The following is a 14,250-nucleotide window of genomic DNA, read 5'->3' as shown; positions in this document are numbered from 1 at the left end:
CTGTGTTTGGAAATTACTTGAATTGTCTTTTGATTTTTCTCTTTAACCAGGGTAAAGCTGGAAATCCAGGAGAGAGAGGAGATCAGGGTGCACTTGTGAGTATAAAATTCGCTAGTACTTCTACCAAAAAAAAATCCAAAAAATCTCTTACTTTGTTTGACACTTGGGTATGAGGAAGTTTCTCTTTTTCAGAGCAGCTGGAAAATTCTGACGGTTTGTATTTATTCATACAAAGAACCAGGGACAGAGGTGCAGTTTTAAGGATAAAAGTCGTTGTAACATAGAACAATAATTCTTTAGATAGATAGAATTTGGGGTAGGTGTGTGTTATCAGTGTAGGGATAAATGTAGAAATGTGTTAAATGAATATCATGTATAGAAGAAAATTCCTTCTTTTAGTGCTTTTTTGAATGGAAATCTAATGTGTTCTATTTGAGGCTTTTTTTACAAAGCAGGTTATCAGTCAGTCCAAATTGTACTGGATTTTCAACAAGAGAGAAGCAAAAAAAACAAAAATAAAGCAGGGATGATGGTGATTTTGTTCTGCAGTTTAAACTCAAAATGTTGATTGTCACCATACTTCTCTTGCAGTTTCTGCTCAGATTTAGGAACTTGTTGCCTCTCACATTTGACACAAGGGGTTTTCATTTCCTCTTCATTCACTAGAACTTTTAGATGTATTTATATTCACAGAAATAAACGAAGCAAAATCTCATGAGGCTGAAATGATGTCTAATAGCACATTTATTGCAAAGTACAGGATAGTGATCTATTACTCCTACAGCTACAGTTTCTAGAAGACAGTGTGAGAAAGAAATGCTATGAGGCAAGTTGAGCAGAGAGAAAAGTGTGCTGTGAACCTTCCTGATTCTCTAAAACACAGCCCCTAGGGCAGTTTGGACATACACGCAGCACATGGATCTAGGGAGGATTACAATGAACTGGTAAATGGTGGCTCAGCTAAAATTCATTTGGATGTAAAAGAAAGTGAGGAAGGACTTATTGAGGACTCCCTCACCTGCCACAGAAGCCAGTGATATGTCAGTGCATGTCAACCAGAAAAGGCTGCACATATTTCATGGGTGTTTCTGTCTTAGTTACTGTGTAAGCAAAAACAAGAGAGGAAGTGGCTGTGCTCAGAATATGAAGGACCTTCTTTCCAGTGATTTTTTTTTTTTAATTTTAATCTTCCAGGGTTTGCTTGGGCCTCCAGGAGCCACAGGAGACAGAGGACCAATGGGAGAGCCAGTAAGTTGATCCTTATGCCTGCTCAAAGTTTTTACATGTATTTGTTAATGCAAGCTCCCTGACAACTCAACAGCTCCATTTTACTAAGATCCAGTACTGCCAGCTGTGGTTAGGTAGGAATTGTGGGGTGATTGCTCCAAAACTGCAGAGCTGGAGTCTGCCTCCCTTGCTTAGTGTAACTTGTCCATAGAGACCTGTTAATCTTGTTGGGAAGCTCTGTAGTAAGGGGGGCACAGCACAAGAGAGCATAACAGAGCATGGACCACAGTATAATGTGGCTTTACACCACACTGAGGTAGAAATCTGTGTTATGGATTAGGTAAGTGTATGTGGCAATACTTTAGAGGTGTTTTTTTAGGCAAACCTTAGGATTGTTGTTCAGGAGCACAGGGACCACATCTATTTGGCAGGTTAAATTTTCAAGAGGCTGCTGTAATAAACCTCAGACATTCCTCTGCTGGATGGATTCTTGTTGCTGTGTCAAAGCCACGCTCACTTTCATGTGGCTGATATTGTTACAGGAGATCAGGAAGAACCTGCAGCAAATAAATGCACTGAGCTGCAAGATATAGCTGTGACAGGAAAAGTATTGCAGCACCATCTCTGGGGGTAAATCAGATTATGTAAATACAGGAAAAGAATATGTGCTGTCTAAGTAGGATTTGGGAGAAGGCTCCCATTTTCTGGTGCAGAAATCTAATAGACTTGTTAAAAATTGTGTGTTTACATTGCTTCTGGAGAGTTATTTTGCACAGTAAATTGCACATAGTTAAGTTAAATCTCAGAAGTGAAGTGTTGATAAAAATTGTATTAATTTTAGTATTATCTGTATTTAGTATTTTTATAATATTTATTTCTACTAATCCATGCTTACAGAAAGTAATTGCACATTTTGAGGGCTAAAAAAACCCCAACAAATTCTCTTTAGGATAGAATTGCATATTTAACTTGAGCTCCCAACCTGTAGGAATGGCAAAATATTTCACAGAAAATGTGTTTTTCCAATAGTTATCGCTGGATTCCTGTTACTTCATCTTTTTCATTTATTATATGTTATCTTCATGTTGCAACATCTGAGAGCCTTATAATCAAAGGTTTATATGTCAAATTCCTGCATTTTCTGGCCAAGACTGAATTTTCATATCGAATAGCATGCCTGTCTGCCTTACCTAATCTAAGTGGTCTGCATTTCTCTGTCCTCACCATCATAGAAACATGTTCACTGTCAGAAGAAAAACTTATCCTGTGAACAGGGTATCTTTTCTATCAAGTACTGAAAGAGTAAAATATCTTCAGAAGAAGGTCTGTGGAGCTACAAAGAAGTGATAAAATGACAGAAGATATTGCACAATAAAATGCATGGCTCTTTTTTAGCTGCCTATCCAAGCAGCTTGATTTCATCCTCTGTCAGCTGGTCACTGTGTGAAAGCCAGCTGCTGAGCTTTTCTGGCCCTGTCTCCAGTTCTACACAGAGCAGAAAAGCCCTAATTGTTGGTGGAGGAGCAGAGAAATATGAGCAATTACAACTATTTGTATTAACGGGATTGATCTAAATTGCACTCAAACTTTATCTACTTGTCAGACATTTCAGTAAAATCCTTTGCAAATTACCTGGTGTGAATGGTTAAAAGGTGTTCCCATATTGCTGTAAAATTTTGGCGTCTGAAAGTCTCGGGAGAAAGATACATTACTGATCCAGCAGCCTTATCTCCATGGTAATATGAAGAAATACTTGATTTGTGAAGCAAACTGAAGCTTTGTGACACTTGACTAGTGGAATTTCATGGAGTTTCTGCAAATGAAAATCAATTAACTTAGTTTAGGACAAAGTGAATTATCAAAGGGAAGTAACTGCAGTTTTAGTTGTTCATATTTAAATGAGAATAAAAGGTAAAATAGATGCATCTGCTGGAATTCTGTCAGTAAGATACAATTTACATTTTTTTACAAGGGAAGAGAATATTCACAGGTCATCAGGAGGAGCAAAACCATATGCAGAGTCTGGAAGAGGAAGTGAGACAAAATAAGAGTAAATATTTATTTAAATGGCTTCTGTCATAAATAGAAGCAGCATCTTTCTTTTACAGGAGAATTGTAGATCAAGAAAATGTTTTGAATTTAGAACATGTTTAGACACAGATGAGTCCCAAAGGGATAAATAGACATGAACTTCCTTGAAGTTCAAAGACTGATTACATGCAGAGAGCTGACTTGTCTGGACATACATTCACAGTGGAATCAGCTGTAAGCTGTTACAGGCAGCTTCTGCTCCCAGCACACAAATCCTGCTCTGCGAGCTCAGATCTTACATGTGCAGAGAATTTCACCATGCCACTTTGGGAAATGATCCTGTTACTGCAGTAAATTTACTCCTTACATGTAAGGCTTATCATAAAATGCTTATGCTATAGTTATCAATATTACTAAGAAGGCTCCAGCCTTTAGTCTGTTATGCCTCAGTGACTGTCCTGTCCATGGTGAAGTAGTTGTTTCCAGTTAATTCCATACCAGACTGTAGACTTTTCCACAAAGCAAACCAGACAGTCTAACAAACCTTAATTAAACAAAGTCTCAGCTGGTCAAGAGAAGAGCTTAGTTCAGATAATAATTTATTTTTGATCTAAAAGAAAAGATATCTGTGCTATTATTTGAGATGTTATTTCAGTGCATCAAGGTTGGTACTGTATGCCATCATGGGACTTGGATACACGGTTGGATTCAGGAGGAAGGACAATGAAATACATTTCTTTATTCCAGTTGGAAGAGTTGTGAAGAGACAAATTGAACACTCTACAATGTAATTTAATGTTAATTGAATAATGCATCCAAATTTTTGTTTAATGCCAGGGTCCAAGAGGACAACCAGGGGATGCTGGCCCTATTGGAGAAACAGGTTTTGAGGTGAGATTTTAATCACTTATATATCAATTACAAGTACTCAAACAACTGACTAATCCTGGACAATATGTTTATAAAAAATTTTTATAAACCTGCAGCTGACTTAAAAATCATGAGCTTGTCAGAGACTCTTACTTAAAACTGTTACCAGAGAATGTCTAAAATAAGTAGCTTGTTCTGTTGTAAGCACTGTCTTTGAGCACATAGTTATGACATTTGTCATAGAAGGTGAATGTTTAATTGGGTAAACAATTTTTTTGAAAGCACTGTTCTCCTTGCAGTTAGCAGTAAAACACCATTAATCATATGTTCTTTCAATCTGTAGATAAAGGAAAGCAGCTGTAGAAAGCCTTCTTGCTCACTTCTGCTTCTGTTTTTTTGCTTTATTTTTAATATTTCATTGAGAGAAATGTGACAGAATGTATTAGCAGCATTTGTAGTGAAGTACCTGAGGGATGAGCTCACTTAGAGCAGCAGGGATTTGGCTTACTCAAAGAAAAGCTCTTCCTCAGTCACCCAAAATCCAGACTTCTGACTTAACTACTAAGAGGTTTTATGTGTAAACGTTACAAAAAGCAGTCTGATATCATCAACTCATTAGGGGCTGAGGCCTCCAAAAAGGGTTTAGTTCTCCAAATACTGGGTCTACTTGGCTCCAGGCCTAAACAGAGCTGAAATTGTCAGTCAGATTTGCAGAAGATAGATGCTTGCTCAGCAGTAATTTATGGTGAAACGTACAGGCTTAGGGATACTGCTGTCTTCAATATGTTCCTGACCCACACTGTATTTCCTGAACTCCTTCTATGCCCTCCTTTCTTATCTGTTTGGTTCTAGAAAGAGCAAAGAACTATGTTGTCTAGATTTGATTTTTCAGACCTTCATCCTTTCCAGTGTCTCAGGCCATTCTTCTGCTTCAGTTTTGGGTGTATTATTTAGTTGTTGCAAAATTATTACTGTGACCATGTAACAGTAGCTCTTCTACCATTCAGGGACCTCCTGGCCCTGAAGGAGAACCTGGTCTGCAGGGGGAACCAGGCACAAAGGTAAATGTTGAAATTATTCCCTCTTAAGATGTTTATATTTTCAGATTCTCATAAAAGCAAATCAGAGAGCTCTGATTCATTAGCCAAGTAGACAGTGACAGACCATTAAGAAATAGTGTTATTGTCATGATGACTCCATCAGCTGTAAACCCTGTCATTGTTAAAAATATTGTCCTTTAAAATGGAATGATTTTCCTTGTGATACCCAGGGCGACACTGGACCTGCTGGGAAGGCTGGAGAACCAGGTGACCAAGGTTTGAGGGTAAGCTGTGGATGCAAAGCTTATTCTACAACAGAGAAGAATGTAACGAACAAAGTGCAGGCTGAGAAATCTTGATTTAACGGAAGAATTTGATAAGCTATTTTCTGATAGCCTCTTTTTTAAAGGAAGAAAAAATCGAGTGTAATATTGTAGCAAGGTAAAAAGAGTATTGGCTGGTGAAGGGTGGCGTGAGAGCTGCTCAGCAGAAAGGGACTTGGAGGTGCTAGTCAACAGCCCATCTGAACATGAGCCAGCTGTGCCCAGGTGGCCAGGAAGGCCAGTGGGCTCCTGGCCTGTGTCAGCAATGGTGTGGCCAGCAGGAGCGGGGCAGTGAATTTTTCCCAGTACTTGGCACTGGTTAAGGTGCCCCTTGGGCTTTGTGTCCAGTTCTGGGTCTCAGTTCAAGAGAGGACATTGAAGTGCTGGAGCATGTCCAGAGAAGGACAACGGAGCTGCTGAAGAACAGATTTCAAGAAGCAGTTGAGAGAGCAGGGCTTGTTTAACCTGAGGAAAAGGAGGCTCCTTTCTCTCTACAGCTACCTGAAAGGAGGCTGTAGTTAGGTGGGGGTCAGTCTCTTCTGCCAGCTAACAAAGGATAGAATGGATGGCCTTAAGTTGTACCAGGAGAGGTTCAGATTGGAACCTTCAGATCAGACGGAAAATTTTCACTGAAAGAGTGGTTCAGCATTGGAATAAGTTGCCATGGGAGGTGGTGGAGTCACAGTCTCTTGAAGTGTTTGAGAGGCATCTGGGTGTGGCACTTGGGAATATGATTATGGTGGTGCTGGGCTGATGGTTGGACTCGATGATCTTGAAGCTTTCCTTCAATCTTGATGATTCTGTGTGATTCTGTGATTATAATGATGAAATATTTCTAATGGTAAATGGCCCTACAGTAAACATACCAATATAGTAGTTATCCACATAAACATGGAAGTTTCAGGACAGAAGAGGTATATTTTTGAGGTTACTGTAATTACATGTTATATGCTCTGAATCCAAGCAAAATCTCAGTGCCACTGTCTAAATCTCCAGGGTTATATGGGCATAGTATTGCCTCATTTTACTAATGCTGATCATCTTTTATGTTTTCTTGTATTGGATATTCATGGGCTGTGACATTGAAGATAAATAAACTGCAACAGCAACTAGAAGTTGTCTAAAAGATAATAAACATCTATAAAACTAATCAAGAAATATAGGCAATAACTTTGTTTTCAATTATTTCTTTCTATAAGGGTGAACCAGGGCCTCCAGGAGAAGATGGGGCTCAAGGAAAAGATGGCCCAAAGGTACATTAAATTTTTGGAGCAGATGTAAAGTATTCTAATTGGTCTAAGGACCCAAATCTCTCTTTTTATCCTAGGTCAGCACCAGATCAACTAAGCCCATTGAGTGCACTTAGTTTTAACATAGGGAGTCCTGTAAATACAGGCTTTTCTGTATCTTTTGGGTATATATCTGGCTTGCAAGGGCTGCAAAGCTGAATAGCTTGACAAAGAAAAGCAAGCTTTACCTGAGTACAGCTTTTGTCTGTGGTGACTAAAGTGCTGGAGGAAGCAAGCCCAAGGCTGCTCTGCTCCCCAGATTGGATCAGTGCTGTGCCAGGGACTGTGGCAGGTGCCAGCACAGGGGATGTCATAGAGAACAATCTCAGATACTTTGTGATGGATGAGGCAAAATGTGCCTGTAGGAGTGTAGAAATGGGATACAAAGGGCTTTACCCTAACTTAGATCCTGATCTGAATTTGACTGGTAAGGTTCACATCAGTTTCAGTGGGCTTTTTTTCAGACTCAGAGATCCAGAATTCCCTTTTCTTATGAACAAGTAATTCTGTAGAAGCAGGCTGACTAAGAGATTTTTGGGTGTTATTTACTGTGTTTTAGGGAGACCCTGGAGACCAGGGACTTGTTGGAGAAGGTGGTGAAAAAGGAGAGATGGGATTACCAGGAATTGCTGGGCCCCCTGGTGAACCCGGCCTAATGGGAATTCCTGTACGTATTTTCAGGTTGAAATGGACTTCTTGCTTGTTTGCTTTTAGTAAACAAAGTTAATTTTTCTTTCTTCCTTTGTTTTTGATTTTGCTGGTTTTCTATGTAATTAGAGATGACTGTATTTAAATAAGCTTCCAATGTGGTTCAGGGTTGGTAGAGAAAGAAGACAAATGCTTTTCCTATCTTAAATATGGGATCTCTTGGCAAATAGTGGTTCCTCACCATCTGTCATCCAGACACACACATGTACCACACAACCTAGAGCCTCTCACCTCAGCTCTCTCCTCTCCAAACAATGTGGCATCAAACATACATAGATCAAATAGTAGACAAGCATTAGAATTCACAGGCAACATTGTTAGGTCAGTTTGCCTATTTGTTCTGGCATCACTCCTAGCAACTAAAATCCATCCATGAAATTGTATGCAACTTCTTCATGAGAACAATTTTGGAGCACAGCTTCCAAAGCAAGTATTGTAGCTTTAAATCAGACCAGCTTCCCTTACCAAAAACCATCATGTTCTCATCTGCAGTCCTCTGGCTGCCTTCTGTGCAGCTTTTATGTGATGGTGGGGTCTGACAAAACATTGCTTGGAGCTCCAGCTGTTCACAGCTGGGAGCACTGTCCACTCTGTCCTCTAAGCATCAGTGCTACATTCTGCTGTCTTTTGTTCTGGGTTCTTCACTGTGAACTACTTTCCTAGGAAATGAAAAAAGTGTTCTTTAGTGCGCTGCAGAACAAGTTTTGTTTCTTTGACTCTATTTTGAATTGGTAGTTTTGGGGAACATTGAAAGTTTCATATGTTGAAATTATTGTAAAACAGCTCAACCCTAGCATATCTACACTTTATGTAATTATACTTGTGTACAGTAATCAACATCAGCAGTGCTTCTGTGCCTCAGTGAGACAGGCAGGTCTGGCAATTCGATTTTTGGGAGGATGTGGTTAGGGAGGGATTTTTCACGTTTTTGTTCTACATGTTCCAAAGGCAGCTGTAGAGCTGCCTTCTTCTCCAATCGTCCTCCCTGGCATCTGGGAGTGTACACAACACAGTTCTGGTTTGACCTCATTCTAGGGATGCAGACAGATCATAATATCCTAGTCTAAACATGGAAATCATTTTCCTATAGCCCATTGTCTAAGTGTTTCATTGGAGGTGAGAGTAACATTACATTTTCCTTGAACAGTAGCTTACAAAGCAACAAATAAGCTTCACAAATCTGTAAAGTAACATTTTCTGTGTGGACAAGATTTAATGGGTTTTTTTCTCCCTTATTTGCAGTGCATTTCCATTACTTTGATAAATAATCCCTGAAACTTGCCCACTTTTTTATGCTATAACTTGAAACAGCCCTACTAACTTGCTTGAAGACACAGTTAATGACATTTTTCCTCCCACCTCTCTGCTTTACCAAAGCCTACTTAGTTATGCATTTTGGAGCAGAGGTTAAACATGTTCCCAGGCCTTTCTCAATCATTTCTTTTTCTCTCCCTAATAAATCTATAGGGCCCTGAAGGAACACCAGGAAATCCAGGTCAGAGGGGCCGTTTAGGAAAGAAGGTAGTATTTTTCATCTTCCCCAGTTCTCTTCCTTTTATCTAAGCTCAAATTTACATTACAGAATTCCATTGAACCAAAACTATCCCTGTTTTGTGTCATGCTTCAAGCCAATTTTTTACTTGTTAGCCATAGCAATTAGAATTGTCATCATTCTGCAATCAATAACATTCAAGGTCTTAGGAAATTTAAATTTATATCAAGATATGGTTTTGTAACTCAGGGCAATTTCTGCTTCAAGCTTTGACTAAAAGAAAACAAAGACATAATGAGAAGGCTTTAGCAGAGACTCTTTTATACTGCAGAGTTCTGAGCTCAGACATTCTAATAACTACAGTAAATAACATATAGTAAATGTCATACCTCTTAAATAATGCTGTTACACATTTTCATTAAGCATCAACTGCATTTTGAAACTTAGTGTCAATCTCTGAGTATTTTTAATACAATAATACCAACAGGGGGAAAAGGGGCAGCTTGGCCCTCCAGGAGAAACTGGACCTGCTGGTGATTCTGGCCAACCTGGAAAGACTGGTCCTAAAGGTGCAAGAGGAACTCGAGGTCCCATGGTTAGTACAAAACGTGCTTACTTACAGAGCTCTTTCAGCATCAGAATGAGACCTGTTCACCTTTCCAGACAGAAACCTGGGGCATGGACCTGGAAGGAGCCACCTCAAGCTTTTGGTCATCTGGCAGTTATGGGAGTGGGATGGCAGAGCATACCATGGAACTCTCATGTCTCTCACTCCACATACAACCTCACTGCTGTGGGTGTTTATAAACCTTTCCAGTTCCAGGAACAAAAATCAAGGGGTTTGCTATCACATACCATCAGCCTTAGCCATGGCTGAAACAAAGCACTTCACATGAAGACTACTGCTCCTATCAAATAGGAATCTGGTCCAAAGTTGACTGAATTAAGTCTATTCCATTAACTGTTAGCTCCTTTCATAGCAAGCTCCACAAGCTTCCTCCATACTGTGTGACAGATGCACAGAAGCATCCAGGCTCCCTGCTAGAGAGGCAAAGTTCCTGTCTCTGTCCAATCCTGTGACCACTGAATGCAGCAGTGTGCTCCTGAGCTCATGAAGTACAGAAGCAAAGTTTGCTATCTAATGGCCAATATTTTCAAGAGGAGTCAACTTTCTGAGGTGATGACCACCCCCCTGCTTCCCTTAGCATACTAGCATTTAGAGTTCTTCCTCACCTCTCAAAGCTCAGATCTTTTTGATTTAATTATGCACAAAGACTATAAGGTTAGGACTCAAAACATTAACCAGTTTTTCCACAGAAAAATGAAAAGCCCAGTATTCTTTAATAAATTAAGTAGGACCTACAAGGAAGTTGTCCATGGTGTCAAATGTCAATATTTCAAGATTTTCCCAAGTGCTTAGTTTATATAGTAGGCATTGTTGTAGCACTCTGCAAAGGAGCTCGTTTCTCTCTCTCTGATTACTGCATTTAACAGGGACATCTAGGAGGAATGGGACCTGAAGGAGAGCCAGGAATTCCAGGTTATGGGGTACGTTTTTTACTGAATTCATGTACACATACATCCCAGAGTAACTCTGTGGTACTCTAATTTCAAATATCCTAGGAATCTGTATCTAGACTACACAAATATTCTCAGGACAGCCAGATACTCACGTATGTTTATGTGGTGTGTTTGCCTACTCAGAACTGTTAGCCTTAAGCAAGGATGCCTGGTTTTTGTTAGTTTGCTCACAGGGGGGTTTTACCATAAACTTTAAACTGTTGTTTATCCAAAGTATCTCACCCCTTCTGAATAAAGTTCCTCTAAAACTACTACAGCTATTCATTATAAAGAGAGTTCAGCAAACAGCACCACCTCTGCTTACTGTCTGGCCATGTAGTTTCCATTTCAGTAACAGAAACTGATTGAATGAGGTTAGTTGAAGGACATAAAGATATTGTGGCTTTCACTGAAAAATAGCTGTGAAAATCATCATAGATTGAGTCATCTTCTTACAGTGCAGACTGTCCAGTCTCTTTTCCAAACAAAACCACTCATCACTGACCCCAGCCTTGAAGCAAGAACCAGCCCAGCTCCCATCACCTGCATTAAGCCCTATCAGAACATGTAGTTTCCCAAAGTGCACAGAGCTTTTCCTGCACACAGTCAAATATTCTGCCATTGATTTTGTTGTCATAACATGATTTAGAATAGTTTTCAAGAAGAAAAAGAAATGTAGCAAGTAGCTAAAAGAAATTTTGGAATTAATTATTTTTTTAATTATTTGTTTTAAAATAATTTGTGTTTGGTTTGCTTCTTTAGGGTCACCAGGGTCCACCAGGGCCCTCAGGGCCCCCAGGCCCCAAAGGAGAAAAGGTATGAACATGGGTTTTACTGATGTGTTTTGTGAAGTTATAAAGGGAGGAAATGTTACTGCACACCCACTGTTTTCCACAGCAAGCAGCAAAAGCCACCATTTGCAGTATTTGTTAGTGTTGTCAAAGACTAGGAAAAGAAATGCAAAGTGAGGAAATGGGTCATTCAGAGCTGGAGTCCAAAATTATATTGTTAAAATGTTTGAGGTTTTAAAGCACAAGGTACCCATTGTACAGAACACAGTCTATTGTATCAGACAGCAGCACTGCCCTCAGCGAGCACTGCTGACAAAAATAATCAGTGCAGAACCAGCTAAATATTTACTTAACTCTGAGTCTGTGAGTACATCCACAGATTTGCCTGAAAGTCCAGCTAGGATGGACAAATGTCTGTGGTTAAAATAAAATGTTAGGGACAGGATGTGGCCTCAGTACTGCTATTTTAGTGTCAAATTTATTGTTTTTATCTCAAGTCTCAAATCCTAAAAACAGATTTGTATGCTGACTGAAACCCTTGTGACCCCAAGAGGGCAGGTACATGGATTCACTTCATGAAGATTGGGTTGGAGCTGCCCGTGACACAGAGCTACAGCCTGGAGCGAGTTTTGCAATAAATACTGTGAAAAGGCATTTAGTGGCTGATGTTGTAAATAGGTTTCGATATGATTTAAGAAACAAAAACTGAAAACTGATTGGTTGACAGCTAGGTGTTTAGGTTGCTGGGTCACTTCTGAAAAATGATGTACTGTGGAAGTATTGCTAGGTATCATCTGGAATATATAATCTTTTGTTTATTAACTTGGATGGCAGTTATTTAATATTTAAATTTTAATCCACTTCAGACTTAATGTTGGAGTCTTCTGCACTTTTGTTTTTCTTTCTGCTAAGTGTACTTCTCAAAATAGTGGAAGAAATTTTCTTTTTTCCCCTTGTCAAATATCCTGTTTATACTTTTTTTCATTAAACAGGGGCATGATTGCATGGATATTATTCAGTTAGCTGGGGTTTTTTCTTATAGCTGCCTTTGAGAATAAAGCAGATATTTAGGTTTTTTTAGTCCTTAATGTCTTTGGGACATTTAGGTGAATGTTAAAATGGAGTCACCATATCCATGATATTAAACCATAAGCATCATATTCACTTTTAGCATCTATATAACATCTTCTCTGCTTTTTATTGGCATTTGAACTTATGTGAATGGTAGATGAAGTTGAACTTCCAAGTTAACATTTTTTAATACTTCTCTTTGCTTTAGGGTTACCCAGGTGAAGACAATACAGTCCCTGGACTACCTGGGCCCATAGGTGAACCAGTAGGTCTTTCTTTCTCAAAAAAATTATACTAGTGCATCTCAAGACAAGAGCAAATGCATTTATTTCTGAAGCTTTATATCATAGTCTCAGGATTCAGTACAAAAATATAGAATGATGGTCCTTTAATGAGTAATCTCAGTCTGAATATGCTGTTGTGCACTCTTTCCTGCTTAAACATCTGTGCCCTCTATTTAATTACATTAATGCCATTAGTCTGTGTTTAGATCAGCACATTTTAGAAAATAATTTTACCCTCTCTGTTTACCCTGAGTTATACTTAATTGCTTTACTCATCAAAAATATTTTTTTACTTATTTCATTATCACTGCAAACTAATTCAGCTGATTTAGAGAACTGCATTTTGTAACCATTTTTGTACTGAATTCATATCTGGAGTGTATCTCTGCAGCAGTTTTGAACCTGTCAAAATTATTAGGGCAAACTTGAAAATAAAAGCAGATTTTGAGTACAGCAAGTCATTTCAGAAAAGAATCCAACTTTTAATGGTCTGTCTTACAGAAGCCATAAGGGAGTTTTCCTTGCATGTCTTGTAACCAGAGTCACTTCTTTTATCCAATCAGATTTTAAATTCTCATATATATATATAAGTATAAATCTGGAGAAGTTCCACTGAGGTCAATCCTCCATCCTGTTTCATTAAGCACCACGTAATATTTATCTTCTAGTCTTCAGTTACAAAAAACTTTAGACTGTGGGTACTGTGTGACTGCAATGCATTCTGTTTAGGAAAAAATCATGTTTATTCTTTTAGCCAAGCTACCCTTTATGTTTGTATTCCTCAGTTCCCTCTCAGTGGATAGTTTAAGAGAAATCCCAGCTTTCTGTTCGTATTTCACTGCAGCATTATATTCAGTTCAGCTGTTACAGTTGGTTCCCTGGTTTGCTCTCTAGGGTCAAAGCGGTGAACGTGGAGATAGAGGAGAGCCTGGTGATGAGGGCTACAAGGTAACACCTTTTGGGTTTTATCTTTTTATTTGAGCTTGGCATGCTCTGCAGACACGTGGAATAATGCAGCAGCAGTGTCACCTTCCCTCACAAGTGTTGCAGGCTTGCCTGTGCTGGTCCCTCACTGCACTGCCGCACTCCTGGAACACCCTGGAGCATCTTTCCTGTGGGGACATGGGAGCTGCAGCTCCTCACCTGGAGGAGGCTCCAGTGACCTAAGTGTGTACAAATACCTGATGGGGGGAAATGGAGATGGGGTAGACAGACTTCCCTCTATAGTGTCCAGTGACAGGACAGCAGGCAAAGGGCAAAAACTGAAACATATGAAATTCCTTTTGAAATGTTTTTTTGGTGGTTTTTTTGTTTGTTTGTTTGTTTTTGTTGGTGGGTTTTTTTATTTGTTTGGGTTTTGTTTTTTTTTTTTTGCTGTGAGGATGACTGAGCACCAGAACAGGCTGCCCACAGAGGTTGTGGAAATACTGGAAACTTGACTAGATGGGGTCCTGGACAATCATTTCTAGCTGGCCTTGCTTGAGAAAGAGGCCATAAATTATCTCAAAATGTCACTTTTAACTTAAACAGTTCTGTGTTTCTGTAATACTGTATTAGTTAACAT

The 14,250-nt window shown here is 39.2% G+C and overlaps 1 protein-coding gene across 3 annotated transcripts in view; it reads left to right on the top strand.

The window, feature by feature from the left end:
• COL24A1 (collagen type XXIV alpha 1 chain) overlaps positions 1–14,250 on the top strand; it is a 119,533-nt gene that overhangs the window by 83,989 nt on the left and 21,294 nt on the right. For all 3 annotated transcript variants that reach the window (XM_030953109.1, XM_030953108.1, XM_030953107.1), the window contains 13 exons: positions 51–95; positions 1,195–1,248; positions 4,096–4,149; positions 5,136–5,189; positions 5,399–5,452; positions 6,691–6,744; positions 7,340–7,447; positions 8,956–9,009; positions 9,468–9,575; positions 10,475–10,528; positions 11,303–11,356; positions 12,611–12,667; positions 13,581–13,634. In XM_030953109.1, the coding sequence (XP_030808969.1) occupies positions 51–95; positions 1,195–1,248; positions 4,096–4,149; positions 5,136–5,189; positions 5,399–5,452; positions 6,691–6,744; positions 7,340–7,447; positions 8,956–9,009; positions 9,468–9,575; positions 10,475–10,528; positions 11,303–11,356; positions 12,611–12,667; positions 13,581–13,634 (804 nt within the window). The remainder of the gene's footprint in view (positions 1–50; positions 96–1,194; positions 1,249–4,095; positions 4,150–5,135; positions 5,190–5,398; positions 5,453–6,690; positions 6,745–7,339; positions 7,448–8,955; positions 9,010–9,467; positions 9,576–10,474; positions 10,529–11,302; positions 11,357–12,610; positions 12,668–13,580; positions 13,635–14,250) is intronic.

This window comes from Camarhynchus parvulus, chromosome 8, assembly GCF_901933205.1.
Source record: "Camarhynchus parvulus chromosome 8, STF_HiC, whole genome shotgun sequence".
NCBI lineage: Eukaryota > Metazoa > Chordata > Aves > Passeriformes > Thraupidae > Camarhynchus > Camarhynchus parvulus.
Note: the sequence above shows the minus strand (reverse complement) of the source record. Positions and strands in the feature narration are given on the sequence as shown.